This window comes from Hermetia illucens, chromosome 4, assembly GCF_905115235.1.
Source record: "Hermetia illucens chromosome 4, iHerIll2.2.curated.20191125, whole genome shotgun sequence".
Lineage (NCBI taxonomy): Eukaryota > Metazoa > Arthropoda > Insecta > Diptera > Stratiomyidae > Hermetia > Hermetia illucens.
This window is the reverse complement of record NC_051852.1, coordinates 120,041,423-120,053,943: the sequence shown is the minus strand read 5'-3', so window position 1 is coordinate 120,053,943 and position 12,521 is coordinate 120,041,423. Positions and strand designations below refer to the sequence as shown.

General features: G+C 44.2%; 1 protein-coding gene across 1 annotated transcript in view; it reads right to left on the bottom strand.

Moving 5' to 3' along the window:
- Positions 1-12,521, bottom strand: part of LOC119654045 — a 49,876-nt gene that overhangs the window by 19,301 nt on the left and 18,054 nt on the right. The window contains exons 5-6 of the mRNA XM_038059208.1: positions 10,110-10,522; positions 9,845-10,052 (exon numbers count right to left, since the gene is read on the bottom strand). Coding sequence (XP_037915136.1) covers positions 9,845-10,052; positions 10,110-10,522 — 621 coding nt within the window. The remainder of the gene's footprint in view (positions 1-9,844; positions 10,053-10,109; positions 10,523-12,521) is intronic.

Here is a 12,521-nt window from a genome sequence, read left to right as displayed (position 1 = left end):
TCCTCTTTCCGCTTTTCCCCAGTTCGCAGCGTTCTCAGCAGGGAATGCGGGTGTTTGTGCTCTCCAATCGTGTTCTGTTGGTCTCCACGTTCGCCTGTAGAAGGACATGTGGTCCAATATTTCTTCAGTTCCATCAGCCCGTTTTTGGCGTCTTTGCTGACGTTCCTCTGGAGGAATGTTGCCGACTGCATACGCATCACCACTGCTGCGCATTTCCTGATGAGCCTTTCCTCTTCGGCTCTAGCGAGGACGGTCGACTGCACTTCCACTCGGTTTTTGTCCGAATCCATCTGCTCAGGATTAGCGATTCTGACCGAGCTTACTTCCGGAACAGGGGCACTATAAGGTATTGGAGTTGCCATCTCCGCACGGTCAGTCGCGCCGCTTGGTGAGGCTTCCTCTTTATTTGGGCGCCCTGGTGTCACATCAGGTATGTAAGCTCTCGCTGCCTCTTTCGCTGATCGCTGCGATGAACGGCGTATTTTTGTGCTCCGCCCAAGCGTACCCAGCTCTTCCTCCTTCCCTGTTAACCAGCGCGTCGTGTGCAAGGGAGCGGGCCGCAATAGTCAGGAACGGGTGAACCTTCGGGGACACAGCCTCTACACCAGTTCCCTGAGGTCTGACCTACGCTTAACTGATCCCAGAATTCACGGACAGATCAGCGCTCGCTCGGGGTAACACGGTCTACTAACACCGACCAGGGTCCCGCAGGGGCTGGCTCCAGATACACGTCACAACTATCATCTTGGCAGAGCTACGCTCACATCACCCCGTCGACGCCAACAGAGAGTTGTCGACGGCTCCGGAGACTCCCAGTGTGTCCCGACGTGTACCGGTCATTCGCGGTTCGCTCTTCACCGAGAAGCTTTCTTGAGGCTACTACCTAGGACGCAGGTATACTGCCAGCTAAGGGGTCAGAAATACTTACTCGGGCACCTCGGGGACGTCACAACCCGTGTCGTAAGCGACCTGTTAAAGGTCGCGGCGGAAGAAAAAGCAACCAGAGACGTGAACGAAACTGACTTCCCAGTTTGTGTGATAGGATCTATGTAAATCCAATACCGCAAACCAGTGAAGGTGTTAAGTGGAAACCAGACGAATGCTCTGTGTTATGAGATGAGACCTTTCATGGATGAGGACATGCTAACTGCTATGCCGCAAACGGGGCTATTCTCAGGGAAATTAAACACGAGGAGATCGAGTATCAGGCTGTATGCATCATGCCAAAGCTTCCTCCTATCCGCTGGAAGCAAGGCTGAATAAGCTGAAGAACTACCTCCTCATTTTTTTTGGTTTAAGAGTCATGAGTTCGGTTTAATTGAATCAGTGACATTGAATCTGTAAAGGGGGCTGGGATCTCTTACGATGGAAGATCCATAAGACCGAGAGCTTCTGCCCCGATGAGAAGACGGTTAGAGGAAACCATGCTGAGGTAATTCGACGATTAATGACGAGCATAAAAACATCATAGTTGCCTCTGCTTATTTACCCTATGATTCTTTGTGCACTCCATCGACGCAAAAACTAAGTGATCTGGTAGCGTATGCAGAATCACGTGGTTTCGAACTCTTAATATAATGCAAACCTTCAAGATATTTGTTGGGGTAGTAGTAGATGCAATTCTAGATGAGAGAAGCTCTTTGATTTCATCACTTCAGCTGGTCTTATGACTGCAAACGTAGGTGGCACCCCTACGCTCGTGGGACCGAGCAAAGGTGAAGTAATTGATTTAACAATGTGTATTTCATAGGTGTTAGGGTTGATTACCGACTGCCGGATGCTAGACGAAGTGCCACACATCACCAATATTTGGAATTCAATCTGAATATTGCAGGCGAACATTCTGTAATACAAAGACTGAACCCTAACGGATTGGACAAAGTTCAATGAATTTCTTGGCAATAAAGTGCAGCTCCTTAGGCGACTAAGAACTCCTTTGGTGCTTCAAGATGAATGGAAAACTTTGAATTGAACACTGTTAGAGTGCTGTGAAGAGCCTTGTGCTATTGCATGAGACCAAAGCGATAAAACGATTCATTGGTGGAACCGCGAACTTCAAAGACTTAGAAAATCAAAAAGCCGACCTCCGTGCTTGTAAAAGCAATAAGAATGAAGATTGGTTAAATTTCCGGAACTCACGGCGTGAATATAAGAGGCTTTTCAAGGATTGGAAGCAAAACTCCTTTAGAGTGTACTGCGAGGAATTGGGAGGCGAAAGAGAGATAAGACGCCGCGGAGTCCTTAAAAAGGATAAGTAGGTTAAGTTTTTAGAAAATTCGATGGTACTTTCATGAACTCCACACACCTTCTTAGAAGTACACCATCGATAATAACTGGTGAGAGAAGTAGACGGGGAAGAGTTGGCAGCTCCTGCAACCCGTTGAATATGTAAGTGTTTCAATTTGAACAGGAATACTGCGAAAGCGGATGTTTCCAATGAAAAGGTTAGAGCTGCCTTAATGCCCTTTGGAAATTTCAAAGAATCTAGCATGGATGGCATCAATCCAATAAATCTAAAGAAAGAGAGCCGATCATACTTTAATTGGATGATTTATGGTACGCTAACGCAGAGATTGCTGTGCGTTGAAAAGGGTTTCGATCGCTACCTAACAGCAGAAGTAACGAAAGGTTGCCCTCAAGGTGGTGTGCTATCACCACTTTTCCGGAGTATGCTGATCGACTCACTACTATGTGAACTGCAAAAATTTGTTAATACATGCTCAAGTTTATGCTGATGAGGTTCCTGTGCTTACTGTTGATCGGGGACGCTGTGCAACATTCCGTTAATTTGATTGATAGTTGATGGACTTTCAGTTATTTCAAAAAAACTACAATGGTATTATTTTCAAGAAGAAGAAAACCGGATGGACCTTGCCTCCTGGCTGTCCGAAGAAGTGGGAGTCACTCTAGATAAAAAGATTCTTTGGAACAAATATGTAGAGGTAAAGTTGAAACGATGGGGTGGGGGGATGGACCTTCTCTCCGACATGGGAACTCAGGTCTCACGTGGTAATGTGGATTGATATTGCTATTATTAGGCCGATATTCGCTAATACATCCGTAGTGTGATGGGTTAAGGTGAGAAAAAAAGGTTTTCACCGAAAACTAGCCGCATTGCAAAGAACTGTATTAAAAATTAAAAAATTGTCACGATGTGTTCAAGTACTTGAACCAGAACACCTTGTATTATTGATTTCAGCGTTTAGGCACTTTATCCAAAACACTTGTAATTCTGAATTCGTATTTAGGCACTTGAATTGCTGGATAACTAACAACTGAATTCTTTATTCTATATATGAGTTTTAAATACTAATTTACAAGGTCAAGTTCACATTGAATTCAAGCATAGACGACCGACATTGAATATGCGACAAATGCAACGTGTTCAAAATCAAAAGAATGGAAAACTATGGAATTTACAAACAAGTCGGGAGACGCGCCAGGTACGAAAGATTTTGTGTATTTCTTAGCACGTAGCACGTAATATACAATATTCATATATTATGTGAGTGTATCCACTTTCGAATGATATTAACATTCATAGCCTTGAATTTTCAAAGAAGCAACAAATTTGACGTATTATAACTTTGTTAGTAATAGTGTGATTTCTACCAAACTTGGCAAGATTATGCTCTATATTATAGCCTACATCACTACAATTCCCCGGTGCTAGGATAAACTTAAGGGGAGTCATTTGAACAGATATCGATATGGAAAGTATTTCGAAGTCCAGGCACCATAGAGTGGCAACCTTCTGATTTTTTTCATATTTTTCGGTTGAGTAGTTTCTGAGAATGGCCCCCTTAAAGAAATGATCACTTTCAACCTCCCGGACTCCCCACCTTTTTAACAAATGTCAAAACTAAGACCGGCTTCGAAAAGTACTAACTGAGACCTTTAATTTGATACCCCACATGACCATATTTGATAAAAAAAAATTTGGCTCAAAAACAGAACACGGTTGTGGAGCCGGAGTCTACTTCTAGAATAAAAGCGGGAAGCAGGCTTTCCCTTTGGGAAAATATGGAATGGTTTTTCAAGCTACGATTCTAAAGGCGGCAAACTGGATGATTGACGAGCGGTTGCATCACATAATGCAGTGTTAGTCAAGCTTTCTTCAGGGCGTTGAGCACTCCTTTGATAACCTCGACAATCATTCTGGCGTATAGAAACGGTTTGAACTCTACCTCTAGATTCAATACAGTGGAACTAATCTGGATACCTGGTCACTGTTGTCTAAAGGAGAATGAAACCCCTTATGCCTTAACAAAAGAGGGTTCAATCTCCGTCGGCACGGGAACCAGCAGTTGAAATATCAGTAGCATTGGCTAAGGCTGTCTTCATAAACTGGGAACAAGTTTTCCATAATGACAGGTGGCAGAGCCTAAATGCTATTAGACACACTAAGCTTTTCCGACGACGAGACGAGACGAGACGATTCGAGCGGGACAGTTTTTGTAAGCTGAAATAGGCTCTGTTGGCTGACAACAACCGTTCGCGGATTTCATCATCGTAGCTGTTATCGGTTGTGACTTTCAACCCTAGATAGGAGAAATTATCAACAGTCTCAAAGTCGTAGTCTACTATCTTTATTCTTCCCGTTTGACCAGTGCGGTTTGATGTTGTTGTTTGGTTGGTTTTTGGTGCTGACGTTGTCACCATATATTTTGTCTTGCTTCCATTGATGTGCAAACCAAGATCTCGCGCCGCCTGCTCGATCTGGATGAAGCAGTTTGTACGTCTCGGGTTGTTCTTCCCATGATGTCGACATCCTCAGCGAAGGCCAGTAGTTGGGTGCATTTACGCAGCATCACGGATCACTTTCTCCAGGGCCAGGTTAAAGAACGTCGTATCCATGAACTTATTTCCGACCCCAAAGCAGGATCTTGGACCGCGTAGCGGCCCGGACCAAAGACCCCGGCGCCTGCTCCATCTGCTGTGTGGGATCCGTCACTGTACCAGGTAATCATTCCCAATTTCACCTGTTACTCTACCATGTTTCAAAATTCTTATCTAATATAAATGTCAAGTGTCATGCTGAAGTACCGGTGCTTCCAGATTTCGCCTAGAGAGAATATCAAACATCGACTTAGGTAGTACCTTTCCTCACTGATATTTTGGCACATCCTGACCGCCGTCCTTTCCTACATCTGTACGTGAAGATGAAAAGGAGTTAATTCGAGAAGAATCTCTAGGAATGCCGTAGGGCATACCTTCGTTGCTCCACTGACACCCACGCAGTCTGTAGTTTTGTGTATTATAATTCGCTGGCTGTTGTGCTGAGTTCAATTCTATGAGCTTTCCTACTGAAGTCTAAATCCAAAATAGTATTTCGGGGTGTATATCCATTTTATTCCTGCTATGTATCTGCAGGTCACCACAGCTCTTGTAGCTTGCCGACAAATGTTCCCAACATGTGTCGTTTCGAGTAGTTTCTGGTTTAGTCTAATTGTCAAATATTTGACACCTGTTTCTCGTTTCACTTCCATTCCATGCGTTTCCTAGTGAATGGTATTATGGTGGCCTTGGGTGGGTTTAAGCCCCCAATACTAATAATTCTTAGTCTCTTGGATTCTCATAAGGTATCCTAATATGGTATCCCGTAGTACATCCGTCAGCTGATATTGGGCGGTATCGGTTGACCATCCTGCTTGGTAAGCGTGTTAAAATTACGTTAGTTCTAATGTAGTTGTATGACTATGCCTTTCTCCATTGTTTTGAATCCAAATGATGTCAGGGGAGTTGGTCTGAAAGATTTGGGGTGAAAATTATTGTTTTTACCCGCTTTTGGAAAAAAAAGGACTTTTCCTGTCCATACATATCCAACGACTGTGCTGCCTCTTACCACTCTGATCCTCAGATCCTAGTATAATTTCTAGGCCTCTTTGGAGCAGTGATGGGAAAATGTTATCTATTCTGGATCATTTCAATGGTTTGACAGTTCCTACTACCATCTGACTCTGGTTTCCTAGCATCCTTCTTCTGCTAGTTTCCAATCCTCTTTTTTCCTCTCCTTTGTGTCAGGAAGAATGTTGCTTCCTTCCGCCGTGGGGTGGGATGCCAGAATATCCAGAATATGAGGTCCGAGAAACAGATATATTATATCCTCCACATTCTAGGTGAATATCCGATCTTTTTTCTTTTGACGGACTGAGGACGGTCTTTTTACTCGCTTCACACAATTCCCTGAGCTGTTTTGCTTTGCTTCCGTGATCGCGTTGCTATACACCTCAGGGGACTCAGGCCTCATGTAGTAATGTAGATATACGTTGCCATCATTAGGCCGATGTTCGTATATGCATCCGTAGTGTGGTGGGTTAAGGTGAGACAAAAAGATTTTTACCGTAAACTAGTCGTACTGCAAAGAACTGTGTGTCTGGGTATCACTGGTGCCATGAGCACGACATCCGGCGCAGCTCTGAATGCACTACTCAATTTGCAGCCCCTGGATATATTTATTCAAAGTACTGCAATGAGAGCAGCTCATAGACTAATTCGATTAGATCTATGGGGAAACAACGGATGTGGGGGCACAGAGCATTGGAAGAGCTACTGGGAGGATTGAATCCAGTTCTTATAATGCCTTCCGATTCTCGTGTCCCCGTACATCTGTTTGGTAGAAGATATGAAGTTACCCTGAAGCGTAGAGAGGACTGGAAAGACCCAGAGGAATGCGTGGCGGGAAATGCGGAAGTCTTCTACGCCGATGGCTTAAAAACAGAAGAGGGTTGGAGTCTACTTCTCGAATAAAAACGAGACGTAGGCTTTTCCTTTGGGACAATATGCAACGGTTTTTCAAGCTGAAGTTTATGCGATCCTAAGGGCGACAAACTGGGTGATTGACGAGTTGAAGGGCAGGAGCATCGCAATCTGCAGTGACAGCCAAGCTGCATTGAGGGCGTTGAGTTGTCTTTTGATCACCTCGAAAATCGTTTAGGAATGCAGAAACCGTTTGAACTCTATCTCTATATTCAATACGGTGGAACTTTTCTGGGTACCTGGTCACTGTGGAGTAGAGGGAAATGAAATCTCGGATGCTTTAGCGAAAGAGGGGTCAATCTCCCCTATGACGGGACCGGAGTCAGCAATTGGAGTATCAGTAGCATTGGATAAGTCAGTTTTCAAAAACTGGGAACAAGGTTCCCAAAATGACAGGTGGCAGAGCCTAAATGCTGCTCGACACACCAAACTTTTCCTGCCAAAACCGGATATACGTACCGCAAAGTTTATCCTATAAAAGCAGGAGGACTTGCAGGTATATTGTGGGCATTCTGACAGGCCATAATTCGCTAACTGGGCATATGTTGAGAATAGGAATTACTCAAGATGATACATGCCCCTCCTGTAATGAGGGGGCGAGTACAATGGGCCAACACGGCCTGAGTGCTCAGGAGCTGTAGCTTCTCCCCTATCATACACACAAACACACACTTAATTAAATATTAACAAACTCAAATTAACTATTACCACCTCAATAATGATTAAACGTTCATAACCTAAAACATTGATGACTAACATTTGTCAAGCTTGTAACACGCGTCCAGCCTGTTCGGGTAGGCTCCGATAATAAAGTGTTTGTAAGTGTGTCGGTTTAATAATAAAGAATCGAACTTAATAAACACTTTGTGGGTGGTAGTAGGTCCCTATTTCGGACTGTTAGCCAGCTGGGTCCCAGGGGACGAACAGAAATTAACAATAACGACAAGTAGGTACCATTTAGCATTTGCGACGCTGAGGCTTGTCTCCCTCCTGACGTATGATGTACTGACCTCAGGTGTACTTTTGTTAGTTTCTATTTTCTGAGCGAGTAGCTTTGTAGGCTGCGATCTTCGCAATGGTCCAGCGTTGCACTTCGCTCCACTGCTTGACTTCCAAACTTCTCTTTTGTACAGTATGGGGCCGTTTGTTTACTTTTTTCGGTCTTTTCAATAGGTGTACTCATTTGATTGCCACAAGTATGGGGATTAGGACGTCCATCGTGTCATACCCCTTCGTAGCATGGTTAGGTTAAGCTTACTCGTCGAGGCGACCAGGTATCACTGAGACACTACGGTCATATCGGTCACTAAGCGATATGTTATATTTACCCTCTTTCGATCGCCCTCATATGCTGTCAATTCAACTCATCCGTTCAGTTTCAGCTTTTTTTAGCCTCTGGTGCATCGGCTTCACCTGTGTAACTAACGCAGTTCACACTACATCCGATTCCACAGCTTATCACATTTTCCCCTTTTACATAAATGTATTTCTAACTCAGTTCGAGTTACCTTCTTTAGCTTTCAAATCTTGAGCAGGTTAGAAAAAGATTTTCAATATCTTCAGATGTATCCTCGCAGGTGGGACAATCAGGTGATTCTGTAGAGGTACTTCCTCCTTAGATACGGTAATGCACAATGACAAGAAATTTGATAAAAAATTTGAATCAATGACAAGAACATTGTCTTGTACAGTAAGAGCTTCTAGTCTGTGGTGAGATGTTTCAAGCTTTTGTAGGCGAAAACATCCCCTGCTAGCCATTTGGTGCTGGGGTGTTGTTGGTGTTGCCACCATATATTTCATCTTGCTTTTATTAATGTGCAGCCCAATATCTCGCACAATCGCCGCATGCACGATCTGAATGAAGACAGTCTGCACACTTCTGGTTGTTCTTTCAATGATGTCGATATCGTCAGTATAGTCCATAAGGTGCGTGGACTTGAAGATAACGGTGCCCCTTGCATTTATATTCGCATCACGGATCATTTTTTCCTTGGCTGGGTTAAAAGGACAACTATAAACACTTGCCTTAGACCGTGGTGGATGATGAATAATCTGGAGAGTGATCCTGCTACTTTTATCTGGTCATGCACATTGCGATCAGACCCGAGTCTGCAAGAGATTCATCTGAAGTGGCCCTGCCACGAAGCTTCACCGGAGGTTATCTGGTACCATGGGAACCGTGACGGTCCTCTGAGAGCATATGCTCCAGGAGAATTCCTGGAGGATGTGTCCTCGGCCCGGTTATTTGCGGTTGGCCCCCTAGTGGGAGTTTCATAGTGGTTGTGGTTATGCCTACATCGCGGGCAGAGCTCTTCGGAGCTCAAGCGTGGAGTTGCGCTCGGGTGCCGTACTCCTTAGCAGCGCCAGAGGTGTTAGATAGGCCTCGCAACCATTGGTATGAATGCTGAGCCTGAACTCAGTATAAACCAGTACCGCTGTGCCAGTCATGGCGGGGCTCTGATTGCGGTCCCAAAATCAATCCGTGTCTGAAGAGGACGTGGGATTATTCCTACACGGCAGGTACTCACGTTAAACCCCCAGGACTTTCATGGCCTTGCACATTGGCCAAGGAGGGGTCCTCATACATCCAGAAGTGGGTTACAATTTTTGTTTGTCACCAAATATAGCCATGTGGGTCACAAAATGAAAAGTTTCGAAGCGTGCTTTCCAAAGCAGTGATTAGCTTTGTCATTGGATCCAGTGAAAAGGGCGCAGGGGTCCAAAAGGGATTTACTTCAAGAACTCATTCTCAGAAATGTAATATAGGTATGTAATATAGGTGGCAGGAGTGGTAAGTTTGGTCTGAATCCTATTATTATTAACAAAGTTAAAGTATGTCAAACCCTCTTTCGCGTCAAATTTTTACTACCTAAGGGATAAAATTATAGAAGCACGTGGGTTAACGATGTTACAATCAAAACCGAAAATCCAAAATTTATTTAAGAATCAATCGTATATTATATAGATGAACAGCATTTCGTTTGTTGTCTAAACTTGAAAAGCACTTATGGGCTCTATTTAGTATATTTAACTGAAAGTAACTTTTGCTAATCTTCTCCCTTAAAAAAAATGTTTTAAATTATTTATCCATCTTCGCTTATATTCAAATCTTTTCCTTTCGTTTCAGGCATAAACAAATAAGTTCCCACGGCTCCGAGTACGCAAACTGCACCAGATATTGCCATTACACCATGCACTCCTAAATCTATAATCATAATAGGATAGACCTTCAGAATAATGAATGCAACGACGCTATGGAAGCACAAGCAGAAGGTAACTGCAGTTGCTTTTATCTGTAAAGACAATCCTTCATTTAGTATCTCCTTTTAAGAGCACAGGAGTAGATATACTTTTTGTGGCATGATCTCCGTTACAATTACATGGGGCAGCGGTATAAGCCCAAATGATCCCAATAATATTGAGAAAGAAACACTAGCGACTGCGACCCAACTTACGGAGGACAAGTCCATAGTGGAGCTGAGGAACGAAAAGCTCGCAAGGGCAAAGGATCCTAGAGCTACTCCTAAACAAGACGTGATTAGCAGAATTCTTCTGCCCAGCTTGTCGACGTACTTAGAAGCCAATAATGCTCCCACCAGTTGAATAGCTCCCACAATGATGGTACAAGTATTTGGATCCATGCTCGACCCAGACCTCTTGAATAGGTTGACCGTATAATTGAGCAAAGCAAACATTCCACAGGCTTGATTCAAAAACAGTACACCTAGGCTGACTAGCAGTGCTCGTACGGCAGCAGGTTTTACTGGAAAGAAAAGGATCATCAAAGTTTAATTGTAGTTAGTAAGTTCTTTGGAAGTGATTAGATATGAAAGGCAGAAATTACAGATGCCTTAGTTTCGATTCCCAATCATCTCCGGAAAGGAAAATAAAAATGAGGTGAGTTAGTTTTGTAGTCCAAATAGTTAGGACCATCCACATAGATGTCCTTGATCGGGTAGGCGGGAGCAAAAGGTTCATAGGCGAATAAAAATTGGCTATGGGCAGACACGCAGAAATAAAACGAAACATCGGAAGTAGAAGAGGAATAATTGTGGGAACCTTGCTTACTGTGGGGTCTAATGTTACGAACACACAGGAGAGACTATAACTGTTTCCATTTGTGGATCCGTTCGAAAAAGGTGGGCTCTTCACCCATACGGGTCCAAGCCCTCACGACTGAAAGCGCTATCCCCAGTGGGGAGTTTATAATGGGAGGATACGAAAGGAACAAACTTTATCGTCACCCGAGCGACGTAATTTGTCGCATTGCCTAACAAGATCATTAAACTATGCGAATTCATCAAGGAGTGCCGGAATATTCATTAGAAGGGGGGGGCATCCAGGGTGAAACCGGAGTAGCGGTGTCGAGCAGGAAGCGAGCTAGACGAATTAATAGGGCAGCAAACCCCGTAGAGAAAAAAGGGCTCACTCCCACAAAGTTGGAATCGATGAAGACGGAGGGAGAAGTTGACGGCAAAACTCACGAAACCGAAATTCAGAAAATAAAGACGGGATCTCACAAGGAGAATGTGGAATCCAGGAGAAAGGTGGCATCCGGTAAATGGCTGATAGGTGGAAGAGAGGACTGGAGGTTGTCATCAGCTCCGCACCTAATAGACGGTCATTCGTTGACATTCTCAGAAGAAAAAAGGCAGACCTTGCCAACTTGAGAGATAATGCTAACCGCATTTTCCTCTTCAGGAAGGAGACTTTATGTTGGAGGTGAAGAGTCCAAACAAGTAACCGCGGACGAATTCTTCCGCCAAAATGGAAAGTCGACATAAGGGCTACCACGCTAGGAATCACTACAGTCTGTAAGGATAAAGATAAGATCACTATATGAAGTTGGAGGTTCGTGGCCATTGAAATGTAGTTTGGCTACAACAGTCGGCGTTGAAAACGCTGAAAAAAACCTTTCGATACAACACGATATACGCAGGCGCGGCTTTGGGAGCAAATGACAATGAAGCGGTGCTTTAGATGGCTTCGGTAACACCTCAAAGGCATGCGCCAGTTCGGATGACAGATTGAAGCAAAGTAAGGGATGCGGAATGGAGGGCACTAAATACTGTGGAGCTGGCCCAAATTGCCTATTGTGCAATGGGAAGGAGGGTGTGGAACCGCCACCATATTGCAGGTAGCAACAAATGCCAGGAACACAGCAAAGCCCTCAATGTAAACTGCAGAAGAGGTTTATACAAATAAACGTCAATCACTGCCAGACAGCCCTGAACCTACTCTCGCAAACCATCCGCGAGAAAGACATTGGTGTGCCCACAATTAGTGAGTTATATCGAAATCACAATATTGGCATCTGGGACAAAGGCAAAAGGAGCCAAGCAGCGCTATAGGTTTGTAGAGAACAGTCTTTCAGTAAATAATGGAGCATTTGAAGGAGGGATCCATTAGAGCAAAAGTTGAAGATATCCGCATATATATGTAGATGTTATGCCCCACCCGGCGCTACAATTGCTAAGTATGAGTAGAAGCTGAACGCGCTGGTTCTGAACGCGAGGGTAAGTCGGCCGGAAATCAAAGCAGGAGATTTTAACGCGTGGACGTGAAGGGGTGGCCGGACAAAGAATGTGAAAAGTGACAAGAGGCAATGATATTTTGTGCCGCCTAGAAACTTGTTTTGCTGCTTCTGTATGTAGGAAAAATCACCCAACCTCCCAATGGGTTGCTAAAGCATGCGGTGCTACTATGCCCAGGAGGAGACTGTTTCTGGTGGAACAACAAAATCGCACCTTTCCGGGCAATCA